The sequence below is a fragment of the Monopterus albus genome, unplaced genomic scaffold, assembly GCF_001952655.1.
Source record: "Monopterus albus unplaced genomic scaffold, M_albus_1.0 scaffold92.1, whole genome shotgun sequence".
In the NCBI taxonomy this organism is placed as follows: domain Eukaryota; kingdom Metazoa; phylum Chordata; class Actinopteri; order Synbranchiformes; family Synbranchidae; genus Monopterus; species Monopterus albus.
The window spans coordinates 1,475,381-1,497,703 of NW_018127972.1; the positions used below are offsets into that span (position 1 = coordinate 1,475,381).

At 39.7% G+C, this 22,323-nt stretch overlaps 1 protein-coding gene across 1 annotated transcript in view; it reads left to right on the forward strand.

The window, feature by feature from the left end:
* Positions 1 to 3,665: 3,665 nt before the first annotated feature.
* septin12 (septin 12) overlaps positions 3,666 to 22,323 on the forward strand; it is an 89,633-nt gene continuing 70,975 nt past the window's right edge. The window contains exon 1 of the mRNA XM_020608265.1: positions 3,666 to 3,897. Coding sequence (XP_020463921.1) covers positions 3,843 to 3,897 — 55 coding nt within the window. The 5' untranslated portion in view covers positions 3,666 to 3,842. The remainder of the gene's footprint in view (positions 3,898 to 22,323) is intronic.

The window sequence follows — 22,323 nt, forward strand, 5'->3', positions numbered from 1 at the left end:
CCAGTTTATTGTGCCAAAAATGTGTGAGTAACTAGGCTTCCTGTAAACCTGTTTTGCTGACAGACTCATTCAATAAAGTCATTACTGGACTTTACATGTAGTTGGCATGTTAACAGAGAGAATAATTTTGTTGTGCAGACAAGGCCATTTCATAGTTTTTACATTCACATGTCCAGTTCCCAATTCTAAACTTGTTGTTAACACTGCTCGGGGAAAGGGCTTGATAAAATTCTTGATGTTATGCCAGTGCCAAATGAATCTTGATGTAGCCACATACAGTAAACAGATATTAACTGTCATATATCTCACACTGCAGATCCATCTCCAGGCCATTTTTAAATTCATGAATAATTTAAGTTACATTTTACAACTGTAAGAAATTTTGCATGGTCTTTTCCCATAATGTACTCAATAGATCTTTTATCTGATCTTCTCTTACTGCTACATCTTTCCAGTGTGGCATCCCCAGTTTTAAAGTCTCTCAAGATAGTTTCTCTGACATATTAAACTTTTTCTAGAGCCACACAGGACATTAAACATTTTCACATGCCGAGTAGAAATAGTAGAAATCATGGCCCGGAAACCCGTCTTCATGGGCAACTTGCCACTTTATCTACTTGCTTCAAGACACTGACTGGTCTTATACCTCAGTCTTACATTAGACTTGATATTTTCAGTAGAACCAGGTATTGTAGCATTATGTTAAAAAAAATTCATCAAGAATGTATTGTCATGTGATTCCTGAATTCCACTCTTCTGAACAGGGGCCCACTCAACTCGAATACAGAACGACAACCTACACACACACCCACACACACGAGTGGACTACTGTATGTTTGAGCCCTAACTGACTCAATGCATTCCCAGACCTTAACCCAAACACTGCACTCAGTCTACAAGTAATTCACAGTTTAACCCAGAAGTAGCAATTTAACCTCCCCTCACCATCAGGTTTAATCAGCTTAGTTGAAAAATGAATGGACTTTGACCATTGTCTTTAGCTGCCTGTGGGTTCAGCCTGGAGAGTCTCTGAGAACAGATATGGGGTTTGTCCTACATCTAACAACCTGGGGGAAAAAAACACCACCTGAGACTCACTGAGAGCATGATAGAATGAGATGGGGAGAAATGTCTGAGGTTGGGCTGAGACCGTACATAATACAGTAGAATACATATAAAGCTGAAACTATAACAAGGTCAGACATGCAAAGCAAAAGAGACAAAGACAGACAAAGTGAAACAGAAAGACACCTAATGACAAACATAGAGAAAGCGAGAGAGACTTGGGAAGAGAGAGGATAAAACACAAATGGGCAGAAACAGTAAACAGAGTGAACATGTATGAAGATACTGTAGAAGTAAAAAGTGAAGCACACTGTCTCCTAAAAACTTATGCAGTGGTCATAGGTGCACAAGTAACCCAAATTAGATTGACATTTTTGCCAGTGCCTTCAAAAGTGATACAGTGTTAAAAGATAGACCCCACATGTAGCTTCCCACTGAGATGAAATTCCAGGAAAGTTGACTGGAAAAAGTGGCTGATACTGAACATTGCACTGTAGAGGTGAACGTGTCATGTCTCCTTTTAATTAAGGTGAGAATGTGAGTGTGCGTGTTGCACCCCGGCCTAGGGGTTACCTAGATGCACCATTGAAATGAGTCCCTTCTTCTCTGCACCCAGAAATGACCAACAATAACAGATTTAAGCCCTCTTAAATGGTATTTTATTTATTGTAAGTTTAATGTACCCACACAGGTCTCGGTGTCTGTTTGAGAACAGCCTCTCACCCTCAATCAGAGAAAGACATACGTACCCTCCGCTTGATTTATGCTTAAATAATGGGTAAGGTAATAATTATATATGCCTTATGTTTTGATAAATTATAAATATCAGCATAAATATTTAAATAGGCTGGATGGTTAAATATTGGTTAGGCTAAGGACAGTAATTCTGTGGCTGCCTAATGATAAAATAGACTGCAAGCTGCACTTTTTTATGACAGAAAAAGGCAGAGAGATGAGCCTTGCGTTTTGCAACCTGTAAAACGCACTCTGTCTGATTGGGGCCTTACGAGTCAAGAGTTACTGTGTTCCAGTAAAGACAGGGAAGAAGAAGACAGCAAGTTAGAAAACATGGATTTAAACAACACATAATGTAAAATAGTCATCCTGTATTCAACACATTAGAACTCATTGATATACACACCACTTTATCTAAACATAACTTGTTTGTTTACAACTCCACAAGCCCCCTTTAATCTGAACTTGTTTATTAGCCCCTGAGCTGTTGCTGAGCTGTTGCTGAGCAGTGTATAATGGTGTTCCCATTCCACACTCTGCTGGTGGATGTTGTTATATTCAATAAATAAGGCGGCAGCAACTATAAAAAGGTTGAAAAAAATAAATAAAGGGAGTTTTTAAGGTAATGCTATGCTTTATGTATCATATTCCCTCATGTCTAAGAGCCTTTCTATCTAAATTGCTTTGGTATGTGGTGCCTCAATTCCTTGGCCCTGACAATTCATTGCAGACATCAAGCACTGTGCAAGAAGATTCCTTCAGGCAAGTCAGAGCATGAGTAAACATACACACATTCGTAGACACACACACACACACACACACACACACACACACACACACAAATACTGTATAAACACAGGTGCCCCTTCTGGAACTATCAAGCATATCACAGGAAACAGGCAAATTAAGCAACTTCAGACAGTGAGAGAGTGAGAGAGGAGCCAAAACCATGTGACTGAATTCCCTGAGCCACCACAACATGTGTACAGTATACAGTACATGAGGGTGGGGGGTGCGGATCTCATTAGCCCAGCAGCTCTGAACCAGGAAGGATTAATGTCATTGTGACTTTTCATAGTTCAGGGGCTGTGCATATATATATAGATATATATGTATGTATGTATATGTATGTGTGTGTGTCCTTCATTTGGGGTTTAGTGGGCTCCCTAAAAACAAACACACTGACTCCCCATAGAAGCGCAGGAAAGCTGCTTTCTATGTGTTTAGATGTTTATACAGTAGATGAGTTTGCATCATTAAAGAAAAATATACTGAAGCTTCATTCATCCATGTTACATAGAGGCAGCTGATTAGAATACTTATACATGTTCATGGTAAAATACTAGCTATTTTCAGGTAAATTCCTACAGTGTGTTATTTTACAGTGTACACCATCCAAAATGGATCCGTGTGCTCAGTAAACCCCATGATAATCTGAATAATTATATTTTATGTGTACAAACTGAAACCAGATTTTTTTTTAAGACAAAAACGGTGTTAACAGCAGATTTCATAACGGCCTATATTCTATTCCTAGCTTTACATTAATATCCAGTCCATCGGGTTTTTTGTGTGTAAACTGCTCTTCATCAGAAACAATTTTGTAGCAGTGTATAATAAGGATTTACTCTCCAGCTGGACGGGAATCTGTACACACTGGTCCGTGTGAGGGCTTTGGCTACAAGAGAGCCAATCCAGGGAGGAGGGCAATGGCGAAGGAAGGAGAAATGTGACCGAGGATATGTTCCAGGTGTTAAACGTGGCTCCGCCCTACCAGCCTCTCGCCTCCACTCGTCCTCCCCCAGGCGGCTGAGTAGGGGGCTGGGCCACGGACACGCCGACTCACCGATGCTCCTGGAGTCCCCTCGGACAGTGAGGACGGGCGGGACATAGCTCAGCTCAGGCGGCTCTCTGCCCGCACACTCGACCTCGCACGGATTTAGTTAGTTTTCGTTAGAATTGGTCTGCACGTTTTCTTTAGAGCGAACATTTTCCCCATTTGACTTTCAGCGGCATCACGCAGCCCCCCGCACTCAGACAGGATGTCGGAACTTTCCGTGAATGACCACCTCGCAGGGATTTTATCAGATTTTGAAGGTATGTAGATTGTAATATTGAATTACTTTATTGTTGGTTTTGTTGACATGTAAAACCAGATGTAGAGTTGCAGCTGCAGTCTGAAAAGAAGAAACAAAACGTGTGTGTATATCAGGGTTTGAGTGGGAAACACAGTAGTATTCTGAAATGGCACCTTGGTGTTAAGTAGTTTTCCTAAAAAAAAAAGAAAAAAAAAGACTTTGATACCAGAAGCACAAAAACACAACTGTGCTGTGGCTTCTTAGAGCTAAAACAATCAATCCGTTAAAACAGTAAGTGTACAGAGCAGGCATAGGATGTAAATATATAACAACTTTAAATGTAAAAGTTACATCACTTGCACTGATGCAGCACATCACTAATCAACACACAATAAATGATTGTCTTCTTCATACCCAGTCTGTACATGTCTTTTGCTCATTTAATGTCATAGCAATAAATAGACTGAATCATTTCAAAATGCTTTTTTGTGCATTTGGGTGAGACATCAGTATGAATACTGGAGTCAGATGTAAAGCAGCACCAGTAACACAGTACAAGCAAAGTCCTGAAAAGCTTTCTGTGTTCAGACTGGGACTACTGTGTGTGTGTGTGTGTGGCCTGGTGTTACTCATGGTGTGGAGATGTAAATCTTTTTATGCAGTCATGTTGTGGGGACTCGACCTCCTTATGGGGACAAAAAGCAAAGCCGAAAACAAAAATCATTGCATTTTAGTCCTGACTTGGTTTAAGGTCAGGTTGGGGTTGGGCATGTATTGGTTATGGTTAAGTATAGGATATGGTAAGTTATAAAGAAATACACATAAGTCAATGTAAAGTCCCCTGGTGGAAGCACTACAGATGTGTGTGTGTGTGTGTGAGAGAGAGAGAGAGAGAGAAAGAGAGAGAGAGAGTTACAGAGCAAGACAGCTAGGGCATGGGTGGGGGGAGAGTATAAGTGTATCCCATTAGCAGACAATAGTATCTTTTAGAAGCAGTAAATTCAGATCTGTGAATGAGCTGGCTGTGCTTCAGATGAGATTAGTCCTTGTTATATGTCTCCTGGTCGCCCCTAACCTGATTAAACCGAGGCATTACTTGCACTGACTTTTTTACTTTTAAAATTATATATGTGTTTTGTTTGATAAACATTTGACATTTATATTTTACATTTTTAATTTATGCACCTTATTGAGTAACATAAGTCCCTTTCAAACATGGTACCTATGAATTTGCCGGCTACATGTAGCCATGTAGCAGCTGCTTTTTTGGCATTCAGACTTGGAGCTGCTTTGGCTATGCTTTGTTTAAACATAGCAGGATCTAACACAAATACAAATGAGGAACTTCAGGAGATGAGTAAATGACGATCTAGAAAATAGTAGGGCTGAATACAGAATACAGTACTTGCTGTCTGTGGATACACGATATTAAACTAAAGGCTACAGTGACAACTAACACAGCAAAGGCAAAAAAAAGTATGGAACAGGCCATATTGGCAGGTGTTTTATTCAAGTGTTCTGAACAATGGAAAGAACACATGTATATCTTGCAGTACTTTTGAATATGTTCTACAGTTTGTGGAAGATGTAAAAAAGAACTAGCTGGTGAAAAGCCATCAAACCTCAGCAGAGACTAGTAGCATGGTACACGCAGTGAGTACAGAACCATTAGTTGCCTGTTTGATGTGGGCAGTGCTCAATTTGTAAATGGTGAGGTCCTGGAATATCACTTAATGACTGACCCAGCATGTCAATATGGGAAGAGGAGTTCCTGGAATGAAAAAAATTACTCAATGAGTTTTACTAGTTTCCACATTAACTAGGAGTTTTGGAGTGTTTTTGGCTATTTTGGATGATTTTTAATAGTTTTGATTTTACCTTTATTAAACCTTTACTTTTATTAAACGTGAAATATGTTTAACATGCCAGTGTTTGGTATACACTCCCTGACAAAAGTCTTGTCCTATAAGGACATAGTAACCTAAAATGTCATATAACATTATTTCTAATCATTCAGTTGTCACAATAAATTGTTAATTTTAATGTCAAGGGCATTCACATTAATAACTGGGTGCAAAATGAAACCATCAGAAAGTGTCCTGATGTTCACAGCTTGGTAAAGCCCATAACATCTGTTTCTGCAAGGACAAAAGTCTTGCCGTATCTTTAAAGGATTCAACCAATCACAGATTAGAGCGTCACCTGTGACAAATACTGTAATTAACACATTCCCAGGTGTGTATAAGAAGAACCCCAGCACACCCAACCTTCATTTGAAATGCAACCTGACCTCTGATGGCATGCCAAAGATTCAGCCACAGACCAAAGTGGTGATCATCAAGAGCCTGAAGACCAAGTCTCCTGCTGAGGTGGCAGACATCTTTAATGTATCTAAACGTCAAGTGGAGGTGATAAGAAAAAGGTTTGAAGAAACTGGTGAAGTTCGTGACAGGCCCAGGTCAGGCAGGCCCCGTAAGACAACTGTTTGAGAGGACCGTTTGTTGCTTCGACAGTCCAGGGCCAGCCCTTTTTCAGCTGCAGCAGAGCTACATAAAAACTGGTCACCAGAAACCCCTGTATCTACAAGAACAGTTTGTTGAATTCGCTCACGCAGTGGTCTCAATGGCTGAATTAGTGCTCAGAAACCAACATTAAACAGAAGACGACTAAAACATCGTGTTGCATTTGCCAAGGCCCACAGCTTGCAGGAAGGATGGACAGTGGAAAAGTGGCCGAAGGTTGATTTTTCCGATGAATCATCTATTGAATTGCATCCCAGTCGTCACAAATACTGCAGAAGACCTACTGGAACCCGAATGGACCCAAGGTTCACGCAGAAAACAGTCAAGTTTGGTGGAGGTAAAATCATGGTTTGGGGTTACATTCAGTATGGGGGCATGCGAGAGATCTGCAGAATGGATGGCAACATCAGCAGTCTGAAGTATCAAGATATTCTTACTGCCCATTACATTCCAAACCACAAGAGAGGGCAAATTCTTCAGCAGTATGGTGCTCCTTCTCATACTTCGTTCCTGAAAGCAAAGAAGGTCAAGGTGCTCCAGGATTGGCCAGCCTAGTCACCAGACATGAACATTATTGAGCATGTCTGGGGGTAAGATGAAGGAGGAGGCATTGAAGATGAAACTGAAGAATCTTGATGAACTCTGGGAGTCCCGCAAGAATGCTTTCTTTGACATTCCAGATGACTTCATTAATAAGTTATTTGAGTCATTGCCGAGACGTATGGATGCAGTCCTCTAAGCTCATGGGAGTCATACACAATATTAATTCTTTTTCCACGGCACCATGACTTTATGTTCTGTACTGTACATTATTTTGTTATGCGACAAGACTTTTGTCTAAGCAAAGTCTGACCTTTCTGTCCTAATTAAATAATTACAAATCAAGGAATAAGATTTTATTTTGGTAAAATAAGCATAATCTAGAGTCCTTTGCCTTTCATATAAGCCACTTCTGATTGCAAATGATCAACTAGAAGTCAAGTTATTTGTTGTTCCTACAACTTGGATAGGCGACAAGACTTTTGTCAGGGAGTGTATTTATTTTTAGTCAAGCCTTTTACAAAAGCATATTAGTTGTACAAAAAGTATTAGACGTTGGAATTTTTATATATTATTTGCATAATCAATTTGTTTCATGTGTAAATACGCTGCTGGGTCCATTAAAATAGGTGCCTGTCACAATTTGAGAGGTGCCGGATCCGGATCTGGCTTGTTTTAGCACAGATTTACCCCTGGACATTTGGGACTGTCCACAGTATGTATGCTGGTGCTCCAAGTAACAGCAGCGTTGATATTCATGCTTGTCAAAAACATTTCATCTGCCTGCCAAAAGGCGAATGCCTTGAGCAAGCTCTGCAAGGGTTTGCTGAACTTGGATATCCAATGTGTGCTGGTGCCATCTGTGGGACTCACATTCCTATAATTGCTCCGAAGGAACACCACACTGCTTATTTCATTTGAAAAGGGTGACATTGCACTGTGATGGCGGCTGTTGTGGAGCACAAGTTCTGGTAAGATGTCAGCACTTGTGAGAATTATTCATGTGGGATGGCCTAATTGTACACATTATGCAAGAGTGCTGGCCAATTTTCAGTTTAAAAAAGGCAGAAGACAAAACTGGGTATTTGGTTTTTTTTAGTATTTTCTGCACTCCCCATACAGAGACTAAAACCATCAATGACTTGCCTTTGCTCACGGTTAATGTCTGTCAGTCATCAGTTAGCTCATTTGTCTGTGCCACAGACCTCTGTTGTTCAAAAACAATAAAAAAAAACACATCAATGAAACACACTGCTGTACTGGGTGACGTGTTTCATCATTATGAAAAACAAGACCAGTATATTTATTATAAATGTTGCCCCAAACAGGCATAACTTTTTACAGTATTTGAAGCGGAGTCAGCTGTTCATTTGTGAGATTTCCATGCAGGCTCTGTGCTTTGTTCAATGTACAATGTCTTGCCTTCATGGAGAGCTTGGCTAGTTTGACTCTAGCGGGAAAAGCGGCTGTTCAAGTGAAGTCTGATCTTATGGCTCTGTTCCTTTCAAGGAACTGTACTTTTCAACTTTTCTTTTTCTTCTTCTTTTTTTAACACTTCTGTGGTATAATCTAACTGCTGAATTGCATCCAGTGTCAGGTCTGTGTGTCTGTCAGTTTGACCGAGGGTAGGGCTTAGCTGCACACACACGGTGCAGGACAGATCACAGCAGAGCAGACACAAGCATGAAGCCCGCGCTTTGACTTCATTTATACACCTCTTTTTTTTTAGCTTTAGGTCACGTCTAAGATGATAATTCACCATTGCAACATTGTAGATAAGTCAAAAAACAAGGAAAAGCATGTCATGGGCTCTTAAATATATCAAACAAAATCAGATAACAGCCCATTTGTTTCACTTTTAAATTGGCTGTGAAGTAAATGGATCACTGGATGTCATGATAAGCATCAGACCTCTAGTACCGGGATTCCAACAGCTGTGTAAAATGAGCACAGGAGCAGCAGTTTGCTGGCTTTTTTAAGTTCAGTGTAAAAGGGGCATAAATCAAAAAAGACACCTTAAACAAGGGTCAATGTGTGACGGCAGTTTGCTGCATTTCTATGTAAAAAGGGCTGTTGGATTGTTTATGAAGGTAACATCACTGGATGATTCTTACTTCAGACACATTTGGAGCTTTTGGGGCAACATTTCTAACAAATATGCAGGTTTTGTGTTTTGTAATGCAGAAACATGTCACCCATTGTAGCAGTGTGTTTTACTGATGTGTTCTTAATTGTTTTTGAACAACAGCAGTTGTCTGTGGCAGAGGCGAAGATAATCCAAGTTGAAGACTGACAGATACCAAAATTCATTGTTGGTTTTAGTCCCTGCATGTGGATTGTTGACCATACTATTAATATAGAAAATGATCAGCTTTATCCTTTAATGCTTTTGGCCATTTATTAAAGCTGTTTTTTTAATGAATACTTTTTTAATATGCTATGCATTTAGTTAAAAGGCATGCGTTTTCATTTTCTAAGACAGGTCGGCCTTCATCATTTATTTGTTTGCATGGTCTGCAGCATTTCTAAATTTGTACAAATGATTTCAGGTAAGAAGATATTGATAAATCAGTCATTAATTTGTGTGTAAATTGTTTGTACCTGGCACAAGCCATTTGTGTGTGTGTGCGTTGTTTGTGGATGAGGCCCAGTGAGAGAGGGAGAGGATATCAGAATTAACAGACTTTGTTTGTCCTCAGGGTGAACCATCATGTCCTGGAACCCTGCAGTGCAACAAAAACTGCTCTCTCTCTCCTTTCAACATTCTTGTGTTTAGACAGGTGTTGATCTGTGCCTCTAAACAAATTCATGTAACCTTCAACTGCAGACTGTCACTGTAGCTGACGCTTCAAACCACTGACATAGGGTAGGTAATGCCTTTACACCTTAAAAATGACCAACAGCCAAAGAATTAAAAGTACAGATTTGTACGATTGTATTTTTTAATTCAGTACACAGAGACTCCCTAAAACAATCAGCAAACTAGACAGTACTCGGAGAGCACAGACCTCTACCAAAGGCAACTCCATTTCCCCATAATGCCATAAAAGCAATATTTCCATGATAGTTTGACCCTCATAATATGTTTGAGTTACCATGAAAACCTACCACTGGCATTTGGTATGAGGGGATTTCAGTGACTGGACCGTGGACAAAGTGGTGAAGATGTCACATTTCTGCAAGTTTGTTTTCTGCTTGATGAACAGCTGCATGATAAACTGCTCATATAGTTTCTGTTACTGACTGATTGTTGCACTATGGAGTCCTCTCCCCATCTGTGTGTGTGTGAAAGAGGAGCACAGCTCCTCTTTCCTCTAAACAGAGACTGACACATTGAAAAAAATTATAGAAATGCACTGATTGTAATTCTCTTGGCCAATTCTGATTTTCTTTCTTTCTAAGAACTGTAATTTAAAAGTAATAAAAAGAAAACACTGTATTAAAGTTTTACATTTGTCTTTATCTCAATTTTTTTTAAACTAAATTCTAACTACTTAAAAATGGCACAGTACCAGTCCTGCTGATGAAAATGATAACAGCTTTGAGTCTGGCTCAAAATCTCGCCTGCTTTGCTGTTGCTGCATAGAGTAGATCTTTCCACGGCTGTGGACTGTCACTTTGCTGGGCTCCTTAAGTCCCTGTCTTGCACAGTAGTGTGTACTGAGCAGCCAGCTGTGGGATGCTTGGTGAATGATAGTGCACAGCTGAAAAGGGGTGTGCTTAAAGCAGAATATTTGTTTCATATTCTAAATGTGAACCATGAAATAATGCTGGCATTAAAAATTTCAATCAGCAGTATAGAATCTTCCAATGTATTTTTACTTGGAGAACTGAACAGAATTTCCTTTGTACATCTAGTTTGACAGAGCCTTGAATTATATTAATACAGCAGATACTTTTCCAGAAAGTATTGAATATCTAGTTACTGTTACTTATGTATGGTTGGCTTCATTAAAAGTGCAGAGATTTGTGAAGCTATCTGATTTTCATTGTGTGACTTTGGTTTAGATGCATCACTTTGTTGTGTTTTTGCAAGTCAGAAATGGCAAATAGATTAGTGGTTGTGACTGACAGGTGTGAACAGAGTCAGATGTCTGTTCTCCTCTGGCTGAGGAATATTTTTACTGATTAGATCTTGGACTGACAGTTTTATGAGTTCAGTGTTACATGGGAAGGTGGCAAGCGGTGTTATTCATCTTACATTATTTACTTGTCTTGTTGGTGTGGTACATTATGAAAGCCTTTGAATGGTCAAAATGTGTAAAAGACATATTCCAAAGTTTGTACAATAGTGGCATCTTTATACATACAATCAGGTGTCAATTCATCAGAATATGCAGCTGTTTTATTTCTTGGGGTCATGTGTCACCTCTCCAGTTTTATCACATGGTCTTCCAAGTTGGCTTCACTACCTTAATTTGTTGTATCTGTTTGTATGTAGTATGTTTTGTGTTGTAAATGCTGCTGTATCTTGACTTCCTCTATCTGCATGTACGGCATGTAATATTCTTTGTACTGCACACATATGCGAATATTTGCTATGTTGAAAACCTGCAGGCACAATATTATGTCCTAAACACGTATATTACCAGTAACATGCTAAATGATCATATATGTGAATAGGTCAAGTTACACTGAAAATAACACTACATGCCATTTGGGTTTGGAAGATCATTCTTCCAGCTTTCATTATCTAGAGTCATTTGGGATTTCATCTTTAAAGGTGACTGCAAACCTAAGAGCAACTTGTGTGAATCAGCGGAGTAAATGAAGGTGTCCACTTGATTGGTGGGACAAAGAGGAGGGTGGTAAGGCCTTTGTGGGACATAAGGATTAGAAGAGGTCAGGGGAGCTATAAGTTGCCCCTCCCAACCCTGTCACATCCTGTTACTACACTCCAGTAGAGTGTGAGCCTGCAAAGATCAGAGAGGGTCTTGTGACTTACTGACCCAGCCTCACACATACACACATGCACACACCTCATCTTTGTTCATTAGAAGTTTTGGTTCCTTTCTGACATCCAGCCTGTATTAACTCAGTGCAGCACAACAGACCAGGACACACCAGTCAGTGTGTGTTTTTGTTCACTAATAGATATCTGAGTTTTGTAATAAATAAAAAATAAAATACACTTGCATGTTGCACAAACTCATTCCCTTCCTTCAGGAACAAGGATTCTCCCCCAGCCTGCCTCTCTCTCTTTTCTCTTTCTTCTCTCTGTCAGTGTCCCTCTCTCTCTCTCTCTCTCTCTCTCTCTCACACACACATACACATAAGGCTGCTTTTAGCCATAGGCGAGCTAGGCAGTCACATAGGGCACAGTGCTGCGTTTCTGCTATCGGAACCTAACAAGCATTATACCCCATACTTCCTTTAATCATCACCAAGCATATCCTCCGGGGTTGACACAGACTGTCCCACTTTGTTTTTCCACTGTATTTTCTCTCTGCCAGTCTTTTTTAGAGGAAGGAGCTTCTTCTCTTTCACACATGCAGTCAGCTGTGTGTTTACACATTGTGCTTGTAATGCTAATGCTTGAGGTGTGAAGACAAGGACATTTAACCAATCACCAGTGACTGCTCGGCATGCACGCACCCCCTACCCCCCTTGCAATTCTGGTACTTGGTTTTATTACTACCTCCTGAGGGGTATCGAAGTTTTACTCCCAGAACGCACCTTGCAACGTTGTGGAAACAAACGCAGGACCCTTGACGAATGTTACTCAGTACGACACCTTTCAGTAGGTGCCTATAATGGAAAAACCCCTTAGGTGGTGGGGCATCAAAGAGGACAAAGAAATACTTTGTGATTAATCTGAGATAACCAGTGTACTTTTAAAGTCTCTCTGAGGTCCAATCCACCCTTATTAATAAACAGGAAACATCTGGTAACACTGAAGCTGAAAAGTCTACTGAATACAAAAATGGCATCCGTTTAAATGTATTTTAAATGTAGTTCCCACCAGAGATGCTTACATTTGCCATATCAAAAATCTCTCTGACCACTATGAACAGGGACTTGAAAATTGACTGCTGCGTAGGTTAGCTCTTGGAATAGTTTGATGTACTTTTTGTATTTTATTGTTTAGTTATACCATTTAAATTTTTGGCTAATTTTGATCAAAATGTAAAGGAAAAAATGTTTTTACTGACTCAGAATAGAAATTGGGCAGAGTGAGTCTATTTGGAGCCTCCATGTTTCATTTTGGGAGTCACCTGGACCATTTCAAAACACCAACACTGTAGAATTGTCATATTCTGTGATATTTTTTATCTAATTTGAAGCATTCATTCATTTTCTACTGTTTAGTCCCTTGCGGGGTCACAGAGCCAATCCCGGCCGGCAATCGGGCGAAGGCGGGGTACACCCTGGACAGGTCGCCAATCCATCGCAGGGCTAACACATAGACGAACAACCACACACACGCACTCCTATGGGCAATTTAGAGACACCAATCAACCTAAGCTGCATGTCTTTGGACTGTGGGAGGAAGCCGGAGTACCCGGAGAGAACCCACGCAAGCACAGGGAGAACATGCAAACTCCACACAGAAAGGGCCCCGGGGGGGCCCCGACCCCGGAACCTTCTCGCTGTGAGGCAACGGCGCTAACCACTGCGCCACCATGCTGCCCTTAATTTGAAGCAGTTATTCATTTATTCATATAGTTAGTGGGATCATATGTTCACATAGTGCGATCATGTAGTCATTTAATCAGTGCAATGGTGATGTTAATACTGAGGTTAATGAGCGTCTAATTTCTGTCTGGATATTCCTGCCGGATTCCAAATGACATCTCCTCTTTATGGATATTATAGAAAACAGTATAGGAAACAAGCATTATATATTTTCTCAATGCTGAGCTTTTCAGACGTAAAACATAACTAAACCACTTTACTAATTTTGATACAAACTTTCTTTTGTATCATATCCTGAACATGATTGAAACCAGGATAAGACGGGCTAGTTTTTATTTCAAAAAGCCTATTAACTAACAGATGATGAGGAGGTCATGTTACAGAAGTTGAATTTATGTAAATTTGATACAGAAACATATAATAATATTGTCATAATTGTCATTAAATAAGGTAATGAAAAAAGAAATCAGTCACCAGTGGAATGTCTCGCCTAGGGCACCAAATGTCCGGAAATGGCCCTGCTTGCTCCTACACACACACACACACACACACACACACACACACACACACACACACACACACACACATGCACACAGGTATCATAATGGATCAGAATTTGGCAAGACAGTGCCCAGTACTCTGACATGTCTGAGGTTGTCAGGCCTTTAAAACATAGTAGTTCATTTATAAACTAGAATTACCACTTTGTGGTTGTATGCCTCTGCTAGCCAGAGCCAGTCAAATTCACAGGAATGGAACAGATGTGAGGTCACTGACCTTGATCTTTGACCTTCGACCACCAAAATGGACATCCATCCCATTCTTGTGAACGGGGGATGGCAGGAACACCTTAAGGGAATGACTTCAAATTTTGATGGACAACCCAATAACATAATGCCTCTGGCTGCAGCTAATGCCAGTGCAGAGGCATAAAAACAAAGTGAGCAGAGACAGAAGCATTATTGCATAAGCACTGGTTCCCATTCACGGCGAAAGTGTGTCCAAACAGTTTTGCATTAGTGATATTTGGTATTTTAGTTACAGGTATTTGAGTAGCAGGTTTCATAACTAACATGGCTGGATTCCAATGCAGGAATTTGGAAAGATTTATACTTCTGCCTGTAACCGCTATGCTGCTTAATCGCCCTCTAAATAGACCTAAAGCCAACATTAGAGGCACTGCCCATTTATTAGACTCTGGTGTTTCATGTTTTTCAGGTAACAGGTGCTTATGAGGCAAATAGACATTGGAAATACAGTGATGCAAGTGCTAGTTTGCAGTCTGTGTGTGTGTGTGTGTGTGTGTGTGTTTGCTTGAATGTGTCCTTAGGCAATGTGTTACAACATTGCAAGTGACAGCTTGGAATGTGTCTCCCAGATGTGCTTTTATTAAGTGGAAGCTGTCTCAGTCTGTGTGTGTGTTTGAGTGAGTGAGAGAGAGATGCAGTCTGCAGTTTTGTGGCTACAAAGTGTATATGTAGTATTGTATTGGGCTTTGTGTATTTTACTATGCCCGCATATGTACCTCTTTATTGGTTTATGTGTGCTGTGCTTGCATGTGTTCACGCATGTCAATGCACATGCTGTCTTGTCCATCAGAGGATTTTATGGAATGTGATGTTTGGAGGGTTCGGGGTGGGTGTGGTGTATATGAACATGTCCAGACTAATTGTTTGTCCACAGACCAGACTGGGCTCCTCTTCTCCCAGTGCTTACTGGTTCCCAAATTAACCCATCTCACTGACCCATAGCTGGTTACTCATCATCAGTGGGGTTAGATTTAGTAAGGACTGAGAGAGTGCTTCCCTCTGTATGTCAATTGACCCTGTTATCACTAATATCACAATAGTTCATTCTGACTGGTTGAATCAAGTATGTGCATCATTTTCAGGAAATTGTTCCTAAATAAATATTAAACGCCATGTGATACTATGACTCATGTTTAAAAGGGCAGCTCACCCAAAACGTTTCTCTCTGAGCTTACAGTATTTAGCCATGTAAATAGTTTTGCTGTTATTTGTTTAGATTTTAGATGTTTGAGATTTCAGCCGACACTCTAATAGTGAAACCAGAACTTCTCTAATCGAAGTAAGTAAACCTCATTCAGCAAACCCCTGATGTTTGAACTAACACAAATGACAAAAAATCTGGCCCTACAACATAATCATATTATTTTTAGGTCATGGTAGTGGCCTGTAACAATACATGACTGTGGAAACAGCAGAAGAGAGAACAGAGAGGAGCACATTTTAGACAACAGAGATTACAGCTGCAAAGTTGCAAAGATGGCATTAGAGAAACAGTCACTAGAATGTCAGGAACAGAAAGCATAACTGTTGGAGGGACCAATAGTTAAACCCATTGCAGCACTGGTACAATTTAATGGGGACTGTAATTTTAGTAAGTTAAGAAATGAATGAATGTTTCACAGTATTAAACTCAAACTACATAAAGTAGAAGGCTAAACATCAATGATTTTTGTTACTGTTCAAAACGGTATTGTTAACAGTTGATGTATTCAGTGTGAGAGTTTTACCTTTTTTTCTTTTACACAAAATGTGTAAGGTAAATGTGTGTTTTTTATGTTTTATGGGACATAAGGGCAAAGATTCAAGGGAAAAAGTTGGCATTTGAAGCAATGCACTTAAAACACTTTTTTCATAATGTATCAATTCACATACAAAAGGAATCCGTCTCTGCCTCAGTGCACTGTGCAGTAGTAGGTGGTAGTAGTTGTACTGGTGTTTAAGTTAAAATTTGGTAACAGTAGTTAACTTGTTGGAAGGATCTTCTTCATTTTATCAACGCATTTCAGCAGAAGGCCTTCATCAGGGTTTTGTACAAGTTTCACAAGCCCCTTCAATGGATTCCAGTTTTGCTACCATGAGGAGGAATGGAGGAACTTGGAGGATTAAGTTCATGGCATATATTGGAGTTCATGATAGGATGTTGAAGCCAGGCCCACTGAGACTGACAGCTGGTGCATTTCCTTCAGTAAACACAGCTGCTTCATTAGTTTCGCTGTCAGCAACAGCTTTTTGTACTGCTGCTGGTCACAGATCCAGCTTGACAAAATAGTGAACTGTACACATTGTCTTATTTTGTAATGCTCATTAACTTCCAAAATTGTAGGCGTAATGAGTAGCAATGTGTTTTAATTTATGGTTGGTGTAGCTATCCTGTACAACTAACTGACTGATAAGGCACATAATAGCTAATGCTAGCTAGCATTCAATCCTATTTTGTAAAATGTGCCATGTGGTATGGCATAATTTATAACTCATTTGTTATTATTAGAATTGTGATGTGTGGTTACATGGGTTGGTGATTTGTGTGCCCAGCTGAACAATTAGTAAATTTTTTTCATGTGGTTGGAGAAGGCTTTGGGACATGGTGTAAGTAATGCATCACCTACGTTTAGCAGGGCAGTGTGTGTAGACCCAGAATAAGACACCAAAGTACCTACCACCCTTTCTAGAGCAGCAGTTCACCAAGGATGAGGCCTGGTATCACATGGTATTCAGTGAAACACATGTTGTGTTTCCAGGTCTTCAGGTTTAGTGTATTATTAGTCAAGTCAAAGTCAGATCAATTCTATTATTATTAACGCAGGACAAAGAGGTTACATATTTAGTCATATTTGTTCATTGTTAAATATCTCAAAAACATGTTGCCACAGACCAAGGAGTGAGAGATGAGTTTTTTGTTTTAATGTTTCTCAATATTGCAGAGTTGTCAAGAGTTTGACAGTTGACTTTTGCTTGTTATACTCAGCTGGAAAAAAAAAAGCCACATATTTTATGATTGTCTGCGTGTGCATTTTGATGCAGAGCCAGATGCAAATACATTTTTTTTCTATAAAACAGCTTATTGTACTTTGCACAGATTTAGTCAACAGTGGGGTAAAAATTTCACAATGTTGCCATCTCATCTGGCTGTGGAAGCCCTCTTTTGTCGGAGTTACAAGGCCATGGTGGCTGGTGAGCTCATAACTCCATCAGATCTTCTCAGATTGTTCAGATGTGACGAGTAAGCTCAGTAAATCTCGAAATCATGAATTTGTTCATGTTCAGATACTCATGTAGGTGTGTGTTTCATGGATATATTAAGCCAGTGTTTCAGGCACGGTGGCAAGAGGATGATAGGTTTTGCATGCACATGCTAAAATTTTCAGTTATTTATTTCTTGTGCAACACCAGAGTTTTGGTTGGTAGTTTCTATGTAAAGGTCACGTAAAACAAGGAGAGTATTAATAAGATGTATTTATTGCACAGAAATACCTGTCAAAGCTACCAATTACTTCACAATCAAAGAAGTTAGTACAGTCTTTAAGAAAAATAAATAAATAAATAAAAGCCACACAATGAAATACAGTATATCAAATAATAAAACTATATTTTATGTTGATCAGTAAGAAAAATAAAACTTTGATAATATTTTGGCCTTTTGCCCAGCCCTAGTTTGTAGTGATTTTACTGCTACTGATATTTAAGTCGGGCAGCACAGTGGCACAGTGGTTAGCGCCGTTGCACCGTTGCCTCACAGCGCGAAGGTTCCAGGTTCGGGCCCCACCTGGGACCTTTCTGTGTGGAGTTTGCATGTTCTCCCCGTGCTTGCGTGGGTTCTCTCTGGGTACTCCGGCTTCCTCCCACAGTCCAAAGACATGCAGTTTAGGTTGATTGGTGTCTCTAAATTGCCCATAGGAGTGTGTGTGGTTATTTGTCTATGTGTTAGCCCTGCGATGGATTGGCGACCTGTCCAGGGTGTACCCCGCCTTCGCCCGATTGCCGGCCGGGATTGGCTCCAGCCCCACCCGTGACCCCGCTCAGGGATAAGCGGTAGAAAATGAATGATATCTATGTCTGTCCCCTGTTCATTGGCATTACAGTAATCAGAAAATATGGTGATTAATATTATCCTAAATAATAATTATTTTTTTCTTTTTTTGTTTTATTTCATTATGTTTAGTATTACCATCAAGCCTATAATTAATGCATATTCTGTAAATGGGGTAGAATGTGCCATATCTGCACCTGACAAACAAGCACAAAGCCTAAGTAAAGCTGGCTCTGTCTTTTTTCTTGGAAACAAGCTCTGTTGCATTTTAACCTTCGGTTTGTGGAATAAATAGTTTCCCTATAAAGGATATCCCTCATCTCTCAAATGTAGCAAGGACATTTAGTATTTGTAAGGACAGAGGAACATAAACACACACTGTATCCATTTCCTCTGGGTGGGATTGTGATCCTTACCAGCTGAACTGGAGACCAGTTGTTTCATGCTTTCCTTCATCTGGGGTTCTGGCCTTCTGCCAAAAGCTCTAACAATTGCAGTTTTTCACTTGCCAGGGTTTACAGATTTCAGAGAAAAAGGACTAATTAGCTCATTTGAAACATGCACTTATGCAAAATATATTTTGAGTCATTGCCCCAGACACATACATAAAGGTCACGACAGCAGGGATCTGCCCACCTAACAGCCTGGCAGCATTGCAAAGATATTCCCCTTTTGACCAGGATGCAACTTAACCAACTGATCCCACCAATGCTTCTCCCTAAGGCATTTTGGGGGACTCTGCCAACTGTCTGTCCACCCCCAATGTTACAGTATGTATGTTTTCTGATGGCAGACTACACCAAAAATTAACAAGCCCAGCCATTAACGCTTGCACATAAAAAATGGAAACTGAGCTTTATTATACCAATACAGCAGGTCAAAATGATTGTGATGTTTATTGCAACTTCAGGAAGCTTTAAATTCAGTCTCTAGTCCCAGGGCCGCATCCCACATCTTTCCCACAATTCAGAGTACTGTACTCATTAGCCGTTTCCTGTGTCCTCATGTATAACCAATTCAGTAATGCTGTGGTTGGGACATTCAGCCATAGGAGCATTTTTTGCATTAATTTATTCAACTGACAGTCAGATCCAACAAAATTACAATTCTGATAGCTGGAAGATGATGAATTTTATAACTGTTCTATTGCTAACTGACAGACATACAGTAAGGATATGTACACACTCAACGCATGGTCATGATTACCATGGTTGTGAGGACACTCACTGACATAATGCTGTCCCTAGCACCTTACCCTAACCTTAATCCTTACAATGAAATGTTTACCCCAACCTTTACCTAAACCTAAACCTTATTCTAACATTAAAACTTTACTTTATAACCAAATTTTAACCCTGATATTGTAACCCCTTTTTAGTTTTTTGGACTGGCTAAAATGTCCTCACGGCAATGGCACTGAAGAACAATGCTCCACACAACGTAATAAAGAATGCATGCACACACATGCACAATCTCATACACTCATTCACACACACATGCACACACATTTTTAAATGAACTAACTTGCAGTGACTATGAAAGGATGCCCTTATACACATATCTATACACATATTATACCAGATTGAATTCAGCGTGTGTGTGTGTGTGTACTAACATGTATTTGAGAGAAGTAGTTTGAACATCTTTGTCAGATTGTGTAAGAGGATAGGATTAGGACCTGTAAAACTGTGAGAACAGAGGGAATGGAGCCAACTGTAGACAACACACATGCACACACACACAACCATTTAGAACAGAGCAGAGATAACAGCCACCATAATTATTTCTCCAGTGTGTGACAGGGTGTCAGCAATTACCTGATACCAGGACTCATTATCTTTTGTAGGGAGGACAGGCTCACACTTGTAGCCTTAGCAAACTCAGTTTCCCCCCCAAAAAGACACATACATCCATCCCAAGCCTGGTTGGAACCTACAGAGAGCCATGAACTGCTTAGGAGGAACTGACAGGACTATTCAATTAGTTTAGAATGTGGGCCAGTTCATGAAAAGGATCTCAAATAAGGGGTCTAAGAGATATGACTTGAAATAAGAGAAATCACATTGCCAGCTACAGGTAGGGTGCAGCAACAATATAGAAGTGCATGTTATATTTTCTAAATGCATAACAGTAACACAAGTGCATTGTTTTGTATTAAGACAGAGTAATACAATGCAATTCCTTTTTATTGCAAGTGGCTTTGACAGTTGACTGAGCTGGGTTGCAATGCTAGATTGATCCTTAAGAATAAAAATAATTATAAATGATTTTTTAAAAAGAATATAACTAAAGCATGTTAGTTTGCATTTTAGCACCAGCAGCAGAAGAAGTATTCACATTCTTTACTTAAGTAAAAGTAATGCTGTCTCACTGTAAAGGAAGCCTAATCTGTTACAAGTAAAAGTCTTGCATTGAAAATGTTAAGTAAAAGTATCACGAAAATCTATTTAAAAGTATTAAAAGTAGAAGCAGGCTACTCAGTGCAGAAACACGTTATACACTGTATATCCTATAGTGTATTATAATTATATATTATCATTTGCTTAATAGCTTATCACTCATGCATTAATGTAAAAGCAGGATTTTACTGCTCTAGTTGGCTGAGGTGGTGCTCCGCTGAACTATTTTGTATCTAATCAATCAATTATTGTATCGATTATTTTCATTATGGATTAATGTGCTGATTATTTTCACCATTAATTGACTGACTTGTTTATAAAACATCTGACAATAGTGAGAAATGCTGCCACAGTACTCTAAATGATGATAAAAATAGTTATCAAGTTTATTGTAGGTATTCTTGAAAGTGTTTGTTTTTGAGATATCCAAAGTAATTCTGCGCTGCTGATTAAAAGTTTTTTGGTAGTTTGGCGATTTCAGCCTCTCTTCTCTTTGCCTTTTGCCTGCTGCATGTGTGCATGTGGCACCCATAGCGGACTCTGACAAGCATTCAGGGAAGAAAGGTGCATGCACGTTCTGTTTTTTCTTCAATACTGGTAATAAGCAAATGTGCATGGTATGATAACCATCAATTTTCATACCATGGTATACTATGAAAGTAGTATGCTGCTGCAACCCTAGTGTGAAGTGAAGATTTATGAGGGCCCAAGGCGTTTCTATATTCAAATGGCATGTTTGGAAATCAATCCAGGTGAGCCGTATCAAAGGCATATAGAATTTAAAGTCCAGGTAAAATAGAAATATGTGTGTTTGTTACACCACAGGAAAATTTGTTATTAATTTGTTATTAACCACCAAGCCATATTTGAATAATTAAAAATATTGCCAAATATATAAAATTAGTCTTCAAAATCATGAAAAAATGAGTATTCTCTGCTTTGTAACTCTGGGGGTGTGTCAGGTGAAAACACTGAAACACCCAATCACTGAAATGTGCCGCCTGTTCTCATCATGGACATATTAGGGGAGAACAGGTAGGAAAGATGCATTTCTGGGTGAAGGCATAGCTAGCTAGCTAGCAAGCTGTAGGCCAGGGATCGGCAACATCCGGCCCGCGGGCCAATTCTGGCCCGCCCTGAAATATTTTTGGCCCGCCAGATGAATTTTGAAACGTTATATTTATATAGCATGAGTCCGAGTCACACGAACAGTGTCCAATCCTTTTTTATGTTATTTTATGACTATTAATTTGAGTTCAATTTGACACTTTCAAAGGTTCACTGTGAGTCGCTCTGTAACCCTCCCCCTCCTCTCCCGCACTGTGCTGCAGCTTGCGGTGACAGAACCGCTCAGTGTTGAGTCACTGCTGCACTCACATCCATGAAGCTGAGCATATAAATTAAATAAAGGACATATTCAGACACTTTCTTTATTATTATAACAACTTAATTATTATTATGCATTTGTTTTTATGAACAGTGACCACTGCTTCATCTGGAGGACTTTTGAAG